Below are 16,191 nucleotides of genomic sequence, written 5' to 3' on the forward strand. Positions count from 1 at the left end.
ATTTGGGTATCAGAAATACAGTATTAGACTGTTTTTCATCATTCTTATCAGATTGTTCATTTCATGTTGAACAATTTGAAGATAGCTTATCTACTCATAAACTGAATTGTGGAGTCCCACAAGGGTCAGTACTTTCACCTTGTTGTTCAATCTATTTCTTAGCCCATTAGTATTACTTATTCAATCTTGTAATGTAAGATTCTTTTCTTATGCTGATGATATAGTGTTGGTTTACTACAGTTCACCGACTTCATTGGACCTTTCCTGTCTACAGACCTGTCTATCAAAGATATCTTTTTGGCTGACAGATCATCATATGGTCCCAAATCCTCAAAAAAACACTACTTGTTGGATAACAGGCGAGAAACCGATTCTTTCATTGATTCCTAAATTTTGGAATAAACAAATTCAGGCAATTGATTTGTTTCACTATCTGCGAATAATTATTGATTACCAGTTATCATTTATCTCACAGATATCAACAATGGTTAAATCTGGCTTTTATGCCATCTGAAACCTTGTTACTAAAGAATCTTTGATGAAACTTTTTTACGCGTTTATAAATTCAAAATTAGATTACTCTAATATGATCTATGTGGGTCTGTCTAAAGCACAACTAAAACATCTTCAGACATTACAAAATACGGAAGTGAGAATTCTAAGTAATGCTCGTAAATATGATCCCTCTATTAAATCAGTTACCTATTTATTTTCAGATACAGTTTAAAATTTTAACCTTGACTTACAAAACATAACACTCGGGTGTTCCGGACTATCTGGCATCTTTAATTATTCCATATTCACCATCAAGGGTTCTCTGATCATTATTAGACAACAGACTAGTGATTCCTCATCCCTGAAAAATGAAATGGGAGAGAACTAGAAATTCAGCATTCTTTGCCATTGCGCCAGTGTTATGGAACTTATTGCTGACTAGTTTACGTTTGGAATCTTCATGTACTCGGTTTTGTTTATTTCTGAAGAATTATCTCTTTTAACGTGCTTTCTCTTAACTGTCTAAATTTAGTAGAGAATGCACTTTTGCAGTGATGGATAATGAATGGTTTTATGTTTTCTGTATGAAAGTAGTGTACTATCTTATTTTTAATGGTATTCTTTTTTATTTTATTGATATATTTTCTTGTAAACTGCCTTGAATTGTTCTGCAATTAAGGTGGTATATCAAGTTTAATAAATGATATACAATAAACGATCCCTATGTGTGTTGTTGGAATCCTTTTCTCTGAGGATTCCACCAGTGGATGTGGCTAAAAGAATATGTACTGTAGTTTTAATCACTCAAAGCAGGGATGTGAAAATGCAATTCTGGAAGCCACAAACCAGTCAGATTGTCAAGATATCACTAATGAATATTTATGAGATATATTTGCTTGCGGCTGAGGGGCTCTATGTTGGGCAGCAGCGACATAGTGGAGCCACACAGGAGAAGGTAATGGTAAACCACTCCTGTACTCAGTTGTGAGACATCACAGGGTGGATTTCTCACTGTGCATGTTGCCATGAGTTGGTGGCCGACTTGGTGAGTGATCTATATTTGCTTGCGTTGCTTTTATTGTATGAAAATATCTCTCATAAAAAGGGATGAGTAATATAGCAGAATGGAGGAAGTAGCTATAAAAAAATGCCCTTCTTTCTTTCTTTATTAAGATTCATAACCCATCTTTATGGCAGTGTACATTGAATATAGCAGCAACAGAGGACCAGTGTGGCAATCCTTGCCTGGGAGATCAAACAGGCAGTCCTGGGAAGAAACTATGGATGCAGCTTTCCACCAGCCCTGCCGCTCACTTGTGCTAGCTTACCATTCTCTTTGCCTAGTGGGGCCTAGTCTCCCTGCCACCTCTGTAGCTTACGGCTCCAGCAGTGACTGGGCATTTGTTTGGCTGTGAATGCACAAATAAAAAGAACATGCTGAGCTTAATATAAGTGGGTACCAATGGGATACTACCCCGAGGGGCCTTCTCTATCCACCTTTAACCTCATAAAACCTCTGGCAGAATCTCAAACACACAGTGTAGCATGTCTGAAGCAGGCTGACTGTCGAAACATATCAAGCAAATGAGATACTGTACAATGGACATTTGTTCTGGATGGTTTTAGCCTTGACTTTATTTTCAGCTGCTAATAAACTTGTGTAATCCTACTCTTCCAACCAAACTTAGAAGGTCTTTTACTAAGGGGCGCTAGCCGATTTAGAGCGTGCTAAATGCTAACGTATCCATAAAATATAATCGGCTAGCGCACCTTAGTAAAAGACCCCCTTATTCCTCTGCTTGTGTTGCTGCACTTTTGGTGCACAGTAAGATTTGCCTCTCCTTCGTCATCAGTCTTTGCATGCACAAACACATGTGTATGGATGGACAGATAGACAGACACAGTTTTGACAACAAGTATTCTTCCTTTTTTTAAAGCACAACCATTAGAGCTGGGAATACATTTGAAATCAATTTGCTTCATTCCCAGTATTGGCTAGACCCAAGAAGCTTCAGAAGGCAAAAAAGATGGGTGGCCTGTTGGGTGGGGACTTTCCTATTTAGTACGTGAAGTTCTTTTCCAGTATGTGATTTTATTTAAAATTCTAAACTGCTCAGATTGCACTATAAATTTGCAGTTTATCAAATTGAACAAATCTGTAATCTGTAACCATGTATATTCTGCAAAACCTTTTTCTCTTTAAAAAAAAAAAACATCCTTCTAATTGATCTGATACCAAAAGGACCCTGATATAACCCAATAAACTTGTAAGGACATTTTTAAAATAAAAAGATGTCCCTGATAGTAAAACTCTGCTTTAAATTCATCATCTGTTCTCTCTTCTTTTATGGAACTTGTGAACCACCAGTGAGCAGATGTGCAGCCAAATTCAGAAATAATTAATTGAGCTGATGGAAATACATCCTTAATAATATTCATTCTCTATCTGGCTCAAAAATAGATTGGCTATCAAAGCAGCCTTAGATGCCAAGTCACTATCAGGTTCTCCAAATATTTTTAAAAAATTTATAGCATTAAATGAATCTTAATGGGCCTGGCTCTCACCATTCTCTTTCTTCTGAAAGAAGACAAGTAATACACTGCAGATGTTTGAAAGAGGGGTGTTTAAAAATGCCTGCAGCAGACACCAACAGAACTTTGGAAAAGTTTGGAAAGAACAGTTTTCACCTCCATAGATAATTTTCCAAGATTTCCAGTTTCTTAAAGGACCAGATGATGGCCTGTAGTAAGTATTTTTTGTGTGTGTCAGTTTGAGTAAGTTGGTCCTTCTTTACCTCTAAAGTATTCAGATGGGCACTATAGATTTGAGAATCCAGATTTAAGGTCCAAGAATTATAGGCATAGATGGCAACATTTCAAAATGATTGGGGATGCAAAACACAATACAAACTACCCCTCTCTGGATACAATGAAGGCACTTGCTCAAAATTGGGAGTACTCAGTACCCACTGACACCCACAGAATTAACTCATATGGGATGAATGTTTTATAAGAGGCTGTCAAATTTGAAACTAGGAGGCAGGATAAAGTGTGAGCTTCTGCAGATTTTCCAATTTAGGGGCCCTTTTTTATGAAGCTGCATTCAATTTTTTTTTTTTTTTAATTGTAGGCTGTGGCGGTAAAAGCTCTGGCGTTCAAAGAATTTCCATGAGCATCGGAGCTAATATCGTCATGGCTATTGATAAAAAGGCCTAATGCAGCCTCATAAAAGGGGGCCAAAGGGAGGGGGCATAAAACAAAAATGGAAAATAAGATAATACCATTTTACTGGACTAATACATTTTTCAATTAGCTTTCAAAGGCCAGAACTTCTTTTCTCAGGTCAGTAAAGTATACTGCTGTTACAGCATCCTGTCCTGAGCTGAGGAAGGGGTTTTGGTCTATGCATTAGCAAAAATGTATTACAATTGGTCCAATAAAAGGATCACCTTATTTCAATTTTCTATTTATAAATATTTATCAACACAGCTATACTACTGCTTTATCCTAAAGCAAAAAAAAAAAAAAATTATACATATATATATAATTTTTTTTTAAACCTTTGTTTTCTCTGGTTTCTGCTTTCCTCATATTCTTGCCATTCTCTTCCTTCCACCCACTGTCTGCCCTCTCTCTCCCCCTTCTATATGGCATCTTCTCTCCTTCTATGCCCCTTCCAGAAACTGTATGCCTCCCTCTTTTCACCCCCATTGGTCTGGCATCCATCCTCTTCCCTTCCCGCCCCTCCTCCAATGGTCTGGCATCTCTCTCCTATCCTACTCTTCCCTCTCCCATATCATCATGGTTTGGCATTTCACTCTTCCCTTTCCTTTTCTTCCCTCATCTTCTTACTACCTTGTCATCAATTTCCCTTTTCACTGTCTATCTACAGCTTGCCACCTCTTTCCCTCACCCCCTCCAGTATTTCACTAACTCAATCCTCTTCCCCCATCATCTGCCTTCTTTTCATTTAAACCCTCCTTCCATCATGTGCTCTCTTTCTCTACCCCTTCCATCCAGCATCTTCTCTCTCTGTCCACTTCCATCCAGCCCCTGCCCCCTCTCTCCACTTCCTTCTTGCATCTGCTCCCCTCTTTCTCTCTCTCTCCTTCCCACTTCCATCCAGCATCTGCTTCCTTCTCTCTCCCATCCACACTTCCGTCTAGTTTAGGCTCCCCCTCTACCCTCCCTACTAACATCCAGTGTCTGCCCTCTCTCTCCATTCACCCCTCTTCCATCACCATCTGCCCCTTCTCTCCTTTCCCCCCACTTTCATCAGCACCTGCCCCCTTTCTTTCCCTCCAACCCAATTCCATCCAGTATCCTTCCTCCTTATGTCTCTCTCCCCTTTCCCTGTACACCAATTCCATCAGAATCTGCCCCCTTTCTCTCCCTCCACCATCCTTCCATACCAGTATCCTGCTCCCTTCTCTCCCCCTCCACCACCTTTCTAGACAAGAACCCTGCTCCTTTTTCTCTCCTTCTATCCCAATACCATAAGGCTAAGTCCCACAATGAGTGCAGCTACCGGCTCTGCTCCAAAACAGACGTCAGAGGGGGTGGACTGGCAGCTGCAGTCATTTCGGGACCTTGCTGCACTTCTGCGTGGCTGCCGGTCCACCCCCTCTGATGTCACTTACTTGCTACACCTCCCCATGGCTGTTGACTCTGCTCCGGAAAAAAGTAAGTGACATCGGAGGGGGTGGACCATCAGTTATGGGGAGGTGCAGGAAGGTCCCATGGCAGAGTAGGGTGGGAAGTTCTGGACCCGTGCACCCGGGGTGGACCGCTCCCCCCCTGCTCTGGGTATGCCACTGCCTCTTTAAAAAACAACAAAAACAAAACTAAATGAAAAATTTCTGTGTATTCATAGCATTGCTACAATTTTGGTCATTCGGTGTTCTGGATTCCCACAGCTTGAGTTCCTACCATCTACCATTAGCTTAATCAGGCATGCCTGAAAAGGCAGGAAGCTACAAATTATACTTTTAGCATCTACAAAATGCTCACAGGAAAATCAAGAATATCTTATACCAATATACCACACAAGTCATCGGAAATATACCCTCCAAAAAACTGCTCTCTTACGTTTAGCAGATGATGGGAGTGTTCGTACTCCATGTAGGGCCTGCTGAGGGAATTGTTGTGATCTGGATAATCGACAGGACCTTCATTCACTGTGCCATTCATTATGCCATTGACTCCATTGGGAATCTTGTGGTGGATGTGAGGACAGCCGTTACCTAGGTCACCATGGATAGTGCCATTAATGTGACTCAGGGCTGGTAGGGTGTTGTACTCCATCATTTGCCCACTGACATCGGAGCCTTGGTACAGGTACCGTGGAGGGTCGTACTCTGCAAGGAGTAAAAACAAAACAAAACGAGGGAACATTAAAAAATAAAGAGGTAGCTAGTTTCAAAAGCCTCCTCTTTGAAAATCCAGATGAGTCACAGAATGCAAATACTTTATTTTTCATGCACCCAACTGCTCCACCAGTGTGATGGAAAAAAGTACAGTCTACCTCTGGGTTCCTGATGCACCAACTAGTAGAGGGGAGGTGGAGCATCTGCTGACCGGTTGCCTGGAACGGCTGTTTCAGTGGCTTCACTGAAATTCCAGCTAGCTTTGGGAGCTACAGATAAAGCCTTGGCTTCGGGAATTAAAGCACCCAAAAATGACATGCTGAGAAGGAGCTAGTGGTTAGAACGGTGGGCTGAGAACCAGAGAAGCCAAGATTCAAATCTTTCTTTTTCCCACTGATGCTCTTTGAGATCTTCGGTAAGTCATTATACCCTTCATTACTCCGGCAACAAACTCAGGGCTCCATTTACTAAGTATTTTCCTAACCACGCACAATAGAAGAAAAATGTGTAGCAAATAAGCTTCCTAAATTATGAGCCCTCCAAGGCAGGGAACGTAACTCATCTTCAATTTGGAAAAGCAAGTAATCAAAATTCAAATTCCATGTATAATTTATCTCCTCTGACCAAGTTTTGTCCCTTTTACTGGCTAGGCACAAATATGTTTACTGTGGACATGGCCGTACTTTTATCCGCATTAGGTATTGAGCAAAAACTGAGTAAGCATGAGCTTACCCATATAAAGACTTCTGTCTTCGACTGGCTACTGTATTATTTAAATCATTTTGAATGATTAATGTTATTCAGTAAGATAGTATACAAAACCTTCTAAACAAATAAATTATTGCCCTGAAATTAGCAAGACACTTGGACTGGTTGGCATATCTGAAAGAGCAATGAGGGAAAAATAGCATTACTCAAATCCAAATCGAAATGGAAGGCTCTATTTGTGATTATAAACAGTTGTACAGAATATTGTCCCTTTTTATATTTTAATGAAAAGATTTAAATATATTTATTTATTTTATTTATTTATAATCCGCTTAAAAAGCCTAAATGGCTCTCTATAAAAACAATATATACAAGCCTCAGTTGTACCTTCAATAATATCATATATTATGAGTGTCTTGGTTGGTTTCACATTAAGGACTAATAATACATGGTATAGTAGAACTCTTCAGATATAATAGACATTCTTAAAGTGTTGTAATAAATACTCATACTTTATTAGTTATCAATTTTTTCATCACTAGAAGCTAAAGCTAAGTGATGTTCTGATTGTTAGAAATCTTTTAAGAAAAATTCAGCTAAAGACTTTGAAAAAATTGATAACTAATAAAGGTTGGACCGATGAAGAGTATAACAATCGGTGGTCTTTACCCTGAAGGTGGTTTGAAAGTCCATATAATTCAGCTATATTATCATATGAGTATTTATTACAACACTTTAAGAATGTCTACTATATTTGTTCTACTATACCATGTATTATTAGTCCTTAATGTGAAACCAACCAAGACACTCATAATATATGATCTCTATAAAAACAGACACAATAATCATGATAAACAGAATTAGTAAAATTATCGTACTCAGCTCTAAACCTGTTCTCAAAAGGTCTCATTTTGCCATGGTCTAACTGTCCCAATTTTTACTTTAGACAAAATTTTTAATAAAGAAATGCATTTTAAGTAATTTCCTAAATTTTAACACATTCTTGCACAATCTAATTATTCCTGATTTTTACCATTCCACAAAAGTGGAATCATAAGTGTTCGAAGCTTGTGCAAATGAGGATAGAGCTCATGGGGAAAGGGCAGGGACAGGAATAGAGCTCACAAGGATGGGGTGGGGATGGAGCCTGCAGGGACAGGGACACACTTATCTCCATGTCATTCTCTAGTTAGTGACTATCCACGAAATTTAGACTGCCGACCATCTATCTTTGGTTGCTATAAAGTTAGCCAGCTTGTGCTATCGACATGGCCAGCTAAGTTTTTAGTGGCCAAAAATAGACAAGATATTCCATGTCAATCGCTGGAAATTGAATATCCGGCATTGAATATCCAGGATCAGTGCTGATCACGGTAGTCAGTCCAGCTAATTCCTTTGGTCAGAATTAGAGAACATACGGGGACAAATTTGTCCCTATCCCCGCAGGAACATAATTTCCCCGCGAGTTTTGTTGCTGTTCCTGTCTCTGCCCTGTAAGCTCTGCCTTAACTGCACAAACCTCGAACAATTATTACTTTAAAGTGTTTGAGGTTTGTGCAGATGAGGACAGAGTTTGCAGGAATGGGGCAGGGACAGGAAAAGAACTCGCAGGGGTGGGACGGAAAAATGAGTTCCTGTGGGGACAAGGAAAAATTTGTCCCTGTGTCATTCTCTAGTCTGAATATCGGCTCCTAGGAGCTCAAACTCTAAATTCTGTGCTTTTCTACTAGTCCGCTAACTCCCTTACCTCCCCTACATGCAACCCGCTACAAAACTATTGTTACGGGGCAGAACTGGGCACACCTGGGGGCAGGCCAATGGGTCCAGGTTTTCTGATTGGAAAATCTGGCAACCCCATGTTGGGGGTAGTCTTTTATGGGGAGGAGCCAGGAAGGAAGGACCCAGAAACCCCAGTCTTTACTTCTATTATACCCACTGGTCCTTTGTACCAGTGGCTCAATGATCACAAGGAGCAGAATAATGCAGCTTGTGAAGGTGATTGCATGTTGCATAATTCCTTTGTTGTGGGAATCATTAACCTGTAGTACTGCATTACTGTGGGTTTGTAGCCCCCCATCCCCCAACCTCGGTAAACTAAGCTGTAGTAAATGCCATATTGCAGCTCTCAGTGATTTCCCATTTAGTGACTCCCATAGTAATCAAAACTGCAGTAAAATTTGATATTTTACTAAACTTAGCAGCTCCTCCTCTCTCTCATAATAATAATAACAGTTTATATACCGCAGGACCGTGAAGTTCTATGGGGTTTACAAAGATTAAACGATGGTACAAATTGATTGAACTTAGCAGGGTGGAAGCTAGTGATTAACAGCTCAAGGGATCAGTTATTGAGGAGAAAGAGTTGTTTGGGTCAGCTGCCTAGATACTTCAGGAACAGATATGTTTTTAGGCGTTTCCTGAATTCCCCATAAGTAGTAGGCGTAAGCAATTGTTCTAGATCTAGATCTTTACTCCATACTCTCATACACCTCCTCCCCCCCCCCCCCCTGTAACCAACCATATCTTACCCACAGACAACTAACAGGCTCAGTACACCTCACTGCTTGTTCCAGCTCACCTTCCTGTTTGTTGCTATTTCTGTCTTCAGTTGGCAGTGAAGAAACAGAACTTCTCTTATAATTTGCAATGAGTTGTTCGGATCTCAGTAAATTTGAATTCCGCAGGGCAAGGACATCTGGCTAGTCTCCTGGCTTTAGGTCTTACTGAGAGCCAAACTGTGAGGTGTGGACTGTAGGGAAACTTCTATTTCTTTGGCGGCAGCAGCCAAGGTAAAAATAAGACATTAGGGGATATGAAATCATGCGTGCAGGGTGCAATATACAGGCGACACGGTGACCTGGCACCTAGGATTTATGAACCTTTATAACTTCCCTTTTCACCTCTGACCTCCCTGTGGAGCCCAGCACGCATGTGTCATCATTGTAATGTAAAGGGTGTGCTCCTTCTGTTCCCCAAAGGCTGTGATTGCTGCATCTGCAACAAGTAACTCCTCACTCCCACCTCCATTCAAAGGAGCAGAAGCCAGAGTTAGCTATTAAATCCTGTTCTCCCTATAGCAACTAATTATTTGGCTGCTCCTCAAATGAACTCTCATCCAACATTTGGGATACTGGCCAGAACATCAAGAATGGTGACACTAGTCTACATTACAGTTGACTAAGTAGGTGGTCTGATTTCTTGAGAGTGCAGGTTTAGCTAGAAATAATATGATGAGATGACTTACTCTGCATGAGGCTCTGCTGCCGGTTCTTCCAAAGACAGATAGCGATGAAGAGGATCAGGATGAGTACCATGACCCCGAGGATAAGGCCCACAATCAGGTATAGCAAGTCGCTGCTCCTAACAGTGATGTTCAAAGTTCCAGCACCACTCCCACCACCACTACTGTGGTCTGAAGAACTGGAAGGGGTGCTCAGATCCTTCACAGGGTCCTCGGACGTTCCAGGTGTTCGCCTGGCTGTTGGGAGATGGGGAGAGGGAAAGAAGCAGATGAATAGATTCACCGATAGCAGGATATAAAAGACACTTCATTGCCCAGGGTTACTGTGGGTAATGTATTATAAACGAGTATAGTATGTACTGACAAGCTAAACTTGTCTTTAGAGTGGGCAGAGGAACACAGACAATGCAAAACCAGGCAGAGGTACAAAGAGGGATCTGTGAAGTTTCAAAAACTTACAAACATCAGCTGTTATCTACAGGTGATGGCTGGGAGTCCAGGTTGAGAGTTAATTTTGTAGGCAAGAATGGCAGCTGAGAATCAAATGTCAGTCTGCCTTTCCCTGAAGCCTATCTTTCCAATGGGAAAGCATTTAGATATGGAGTTTTTAAAGATTCCATAGTTCTGCTAGGCTTTGCTCACACTTGTGAATTTTTACTTGCAGGAAATACAGGGGTGTAGGCCGCCCTTAAGACATGTTATTTTACTGTTAACACCAACCATTAGTAACTAGGTCTCACTGCATAAAATGGCACCTGTGCTACAACAGCACGACTTAGTGATAAAATCACACGTCTTAACGGTAGCCCATGTTGTAACTCCGCCTCACAATGTCACTGTCGTACTGCATTTGGCCTTCCCACTCTTCTCTTTCCTAACCACCCTCTATTCTGCATGTCTTACAGTCAAAATGCCCAGGTTGGAATTGAGAGTCCAGGTCAGCTCATGCTCAATTCCAGGGGTATTTTATAAAAGGCTCTGCTCTGACATGGCATGTACTTTCAGGCATAGGGTAATTTTATAAGGTGGCAATCAGTTTTAGGCATGAGCAACACATGTTGGTCTTTTAGTCATTTGCATACATAAATAACCTCTTATAAAAACCAACCAGTGTACAAGTATACATGTAATTTGCATAGTGCCTACTTTCACTGTGGGCTTGCATATGGACCGTATGGATGCAGCATAGGAGGAGTGACAAAATACATGTGTGGATTATAGAATACTATAGTATAATTTGTGGTGTTCTTAGAAATGTAGGCTCAGTCATTTACACCAGAAATAGGGCTGATATAAATGATCACACCTTGCACGAAAGTCCATTTGTAACCACATGCCACTATTGTATATTATCAACAGCAACTTGCCTTATCTACGCTCATTAGCCATCCTGTACACCACAAATAGATTATTAAGATCAGTGCAGGACCATAGAATGGTCACATTATTTTAATGGATCTTCACGAGAATGGACCCATAAAAAGGCCTTCTTTAGATTGATTCCTTATCTATGGAATGATTTACTAAAAATCCGTGGGGAAGCAAATCCCCCCCCCCCAATTAAAAGTTTAATTATAAACATTTCAGATTAATGGGGCATTTGATAACAAATAATTACACTAAAATTTTTTTTAGTGGATCTGCAAAACACATTTAAAGACATGATAACCTGAAAGATTGGTACGTATTTATGTATCGTCAGGTCATTTATGTTCGTGTCAGGTTTTCCTATCAAAATTTAGCATTCTGATGTTTTTTTGTTTTTCTTTTCTTTAATGATATTATCATTTATTTTGCTATCTTCTGAATAAGCTAAGAAGTATATCAAATATAATACAAGGGGGGCTTTTGAAAAGTTTCCACCCCGACCAAGAAGAGAATGATGTGGAGCCATGAAACTTACAAGTTATTCCACACTTTTCTAGTCATTTTTCATTTCTGTGATATGAAATGAAACGAAAAGTGTCAAGAAAAGTATGGAATAGCTTATAAATTTCATGACTTCATATCATTCTATTCATGGTTGGGCTGAGAACTTTTCAGCGGCCCCTCGTAAGCATAATTGCTATTTATCATTTCTATAGCCCTACTAGACGAACGCAGCACCATACATTTTATAAAGAAATGAAGGTGCCTACTTTTCTTTCTAAAATGGGCTTGATATAGGTACGTTTTTGCCACCTTAAACTAGGCACCCAATTATAACATTAACTTCTGTGGTGACAATTTTAAAACTAGGTAACTCCACTCAGAAGTCCCAAGGCCATGGGTAGCTGCCTACTCTATAAGCTTCTTGAGACCCATGTACATTTAAATGTACCTGGGTTCTGCTGTTACACATACATGGGGTCTCACAAAGTTAAAAGTGGAACCTAGGTTCCATTAGAGAATATAAACAAGAACTGGCAGCTACCGTTCAGGGAGCACCTCAGAGCCGAGCAGGAGCACAAAAAGCTTGCTCCTGCCCGGTACACTGCTGGGCCACGAGAACTTGAGGCAGCCATTATGGGAGGGGCTCAGCACGGGACAGGAGTGCGGAAAGCTTGCTCCTGCCCAGTACACAACTGGACCACCAGGAAAAAGTTACGCGGGAGGGAGGTAAAAAAATTGTCAGAATCAGTCAGGACAGGAGACGGGAGGGATCCCTCATGTTCCAGCCTACCACTGGACCACCAGGTCATACGGCAGGCTCAGTGGAGGCATGCAGGACATTGGGTGAGAGGGGAGACAGGGTGCAGGGCATGGCAGGGAGAGAGGGGAGACAGGGTGAAGAGCTTGGCAGGGAGGGAGGAGGACAGGATGCAGAGCCTAGCAGGGAAGGGAGGGGAGCCAGGGTGGAGAGGGTGGAGAGTCTGGCAGGGCAGGGAGGGTGCAGAGCCTGGCAGGGAGTGAGCGGGGCTGAGTGCAGAGACTAGTAGAGGAGGGAGTTGGGGGGGGGGGCATGGCACAGATCATGGCAGGGCACATAAATATTAACCTCTCACCCCTGTTTTATATTCGAGCCAACCTTTTTTCCTTCTTTTTGGGGGGTAAAAGGGTACCTCATCTTAAACTCGTATCAACTTATATTTGAGCATATATAGTAAGTGCAGACACCCAAACGCAGCAGGGGCATTCAAAACCTATGATATTCTATAAGTTACCCAACTCAGGTCCCAATTAAGCATAAAACCCCAAAATGAGCAGGAGATACTGTAGACTCAGTAAAATAATTTCTACTAATTCTTATGCCAGTTCTCTTTCTCTCCCCACGGTACACATGCTGTAGACATGTAGAGGGAGGTTACTCCCACATACAATACCCGTGTTAGGTAAAATCATTTTGACAAAGATTTCAAATCAAAATCACTAAGTACAAAGTGAATTTGAAATCAAAATCAGTAAGCCAGTTGTAATTTCAAATCAAAACCAACAAATGATTTAAAAATCAAAATCCAAAAGAGGAGAAAACCAAGGTACATCCACCCATCATAAAATGTAGAGAAAACATAGTGGGAATGACCAAACAGGTAATTAGCACACATTCTTTGTAGATAGGCAATAGCAGGGCTGCCCAAGTCCGGTCCTCGAGATCTACTGGCAGGCCAGGTTTTTAGGACATCCACAGTGAACATGCATGTAAGAGATTTGCCTGCACTGCCTTCTTAGTATGCAAATCTCTCTCATGCATATTTATTGTGGATATCCTGAAAACCTGGCCTGCCAGTAGATCTCGAGGACCGGACTTGGGCAGCCCTGGGCAATAGGATGCACCACAGGCTGTGTTTCAGCATTAAAACCTTCCTCAGGAGTCCTTCATCAGGAGCTTGCTGGTTTCACTGTCCTAGACACTGTTGTTCTGGAAAGAGGTGTCTTTATGATAATGATTGTTCAAACTGTGTTTCTATGGTAAAAACTCACTTGGCAAAATTATTTCATAATTGTGCAAACCTATGAGATAATCCAACTAGGTCTCCTGAGGAAGGCTCCATATCACCTGAATGTGTGATTTCAAATCTAAAATCAAAATCAGGGTAGAAGAGTGATTTCAAATAAAAATTTTAAAAAAATCATACAAAATGATGTTAAATCGCCATTTCAATTTACTTGATTCGAAATCATCCTCAACCCTGGCAATAACATGTTGTAAGTACTGCCATTCACTAAGGGCAAGTGCTGGGCTGGGTAAACAAGTTTTACCTTTAGTCTCGCACATCATGACGTTGCTATATTCGCTTGTGTCATCCTCGTTGAAACACTGCATTTTAATATCATAGGAGGTTTCTGGTTGCAGGTGACTGATCAAGTGCCACTGCTTTTCACCTAGGACAGGAGAGAAAGCCAGAGATACAGAACTGGTTCTGAACACGTCTGCAGAGTGTAAGAATGCAACCGGGGCTGCGGAGTTGGAGTTGGAAACAATTTTTGGGTGGTGTCACAGTTGGTAAAAATATACCAACTCCAACTTTAAAATTAAAAATTAATATATGGATTTCTAAATAAAAAAAAGAAAACTGGACTTAGGGATATTTGGAGTATTGAGATTGGACAGACAATTTCTGCATCTCAATGGCCAAGATTCTGGTCCTGGAGATTAAGATTAACAAAGTCAGCATCTATGAGTCAAACATGGATATTTTTATTACATAGAGTGTTATGGACCCCGACGCGCTTGCAAAAAATAGATAATACTAGTTCTAATAGATGCTGGCATTGTAAAATAGAAGTAGGGACATTAGATCATTTAATTTTTTTTGTCCTTGCATAAAAGCCTTTTGGAATTTAATTTGGCCCCAAATTAACATATTATTAGAAAATCATATTGGTCTCTCATATGATACCATATTATTTGGTACTGCAATGAGAACACAAAGTCCAATATCAGCAAACAATAACAAATTGCTTTTAATATTGACAGGAGTTGCCATGCAGCAAATCACACAAAATTGGAAGGATTATACCAAGCTAAATTATACATTCTGGTGGAACTCGGTGTGTCACATATATAAAATGGAGAAAATATTGGCATTACAACAAGGAAATATAAAAAATTTTAAGAAAATATGGGATCCATTGACAAAATATTCTAAAGATCAGATATCTTAACACATTGATAATAATAATATAGGGTTAGGGAGGGAAATATAGAAATTAATATGAGGAAAAATGAAAAAACAAATAACAGGGGAAAGGGATTCAATATATATGATATGATATTGTACATACAACTATAATTATTATAAACTAAATATTATGCTATTCATTTATTGTAAGAATGAAAATTTTATAAAAAAAGATTGTAAATTTATCATTTTATACTTACTTTTTTTTTTTTTTTTGTTAAAGGGATGAGATTTGATATACTGCCCTTCTATGGTTACAATCAAAGTGGTTTCCGTATTATATACAGGAGGATTATGTGAGTTGCCTAGAGTCACAAGGAGCTGCAGTGGGAATTGAGCCCAGTTCCCCAAGTTCTCAGGCTGTTGCACTAACCTCTAGGTTACTCCTTCAAAAAAAATATATACCCCTCCCCCCCCTTTTTTTTTTTTTTTTTTTTTTACAAAACCGTAGCACCGTTTTTAGCACCGGCTGAAGCAATAACAGCTCCGATGCTCATAGGAATTTTATAAGCATCAGAGCTGTTACCACCACGACCGCATTAAAAAACCACACGACGATTTCGTGGTCCATTAATCCTAAATTCGTACATACAAAATATCTCTTAGATTTACTGTACAAAGTAGAGCTGGAGTCGGACAGTAGAAAAATAGAGAAGTTGGAGCCAAAGGCTCGGTGTACTGACTATACAGCCCTGAATGCCACTTAGTGTTTGCATGTTTTGTTTGAGGAATTACCGATATTTTCTGAATGTTGTTTGAGCACTTTAGTGGACAAACTTATCTGTGTCATTTCACTTTTATCCTTGTTGTAAAGAGGCAGGGCTAGAGGATGAAGGAATCAAAATGCATAGGGATTTCCTTTTACAGATCCCATACACGATTTGAATTATAGATGGTACCTGCTGCAAAGCAGGTGCAACGCCTATTGATTCTGCTGAAGAACCTACAGCACCGACTGACCCCATTTTTTCAGTGAGACATTTTCTGGGAAGCAACCCAGGAACTTTCAAAATTGCCCCCTAGAGCAGTGTATCTAAAACTATGTACCTCCTGAGATTCCAAGTGTGCTGCGGCACACTGAGGAGGAAGAGAGGCACCTGCCAGCTGACTTCCCTATGAGGTACAGCGCCAGCGCAGCCCAATTCGTCAAAGGCCTGCATGTTTCCCCCTTCTATCTAGCGTCTCCGGCTTCCCCCCTGGCCTCCCGGTCTCACCTTTAGAGCTAATTACAGCAGCCTGCAGAGGATCACCAGTAGGTAAAATGATTTTATTTTTAATA

The 16,191-nt window shown here is 40.5% G+C and overlaps 1 protein-coding gene across 12 annotated transcripts in view; it reads right to left on the minus strand.

Moving 5' to 3' along the window:
• The window catches only part of CDON (cell adhesion associated, oncogene regulated), a 251,157-nt gene that overhangs the window by 32,175 nt on the left and 202,791 nt on the right, over positions 1-16,191 (minus strand). For all 12 annotated transcript variants that reach the window (XM_033918171.1, XM_033918170.1, XM_033918164.1 and 9 more), the window contains 3 exons: positions 13,990-14,112; positions 9,814-10,047; positions 5,584-5,852 (listed from right to left, as the gene is read on the minus strand). In XM_033918171.1, the coding sequence (XP_033774062.1) occupies positions 5,584-5,852; positions 9,814-10,047; positions 13,990-14,112 (626 nt within the window). The remainder of the gene's footprint in view (positions 1-5,583; positions 5,853-9,813; positions 10,048-13,989; positions 14,113-16,191) is intronic.

This window comes from Geotrypetes seraphini, chromosome 13 (genome assembly GCF_902459505.1).
Source record: "Geotrypetes seraphini chromosome 13, aGeoSer1.1, whole genome shotgun sequence".
Lineage (NCBI taxonomy): Eukaryota > Metazoa > Chordata > Amphibia > Gymnophiona > Dermophiidae > Geotrypetes > Geotrypetes seraphini.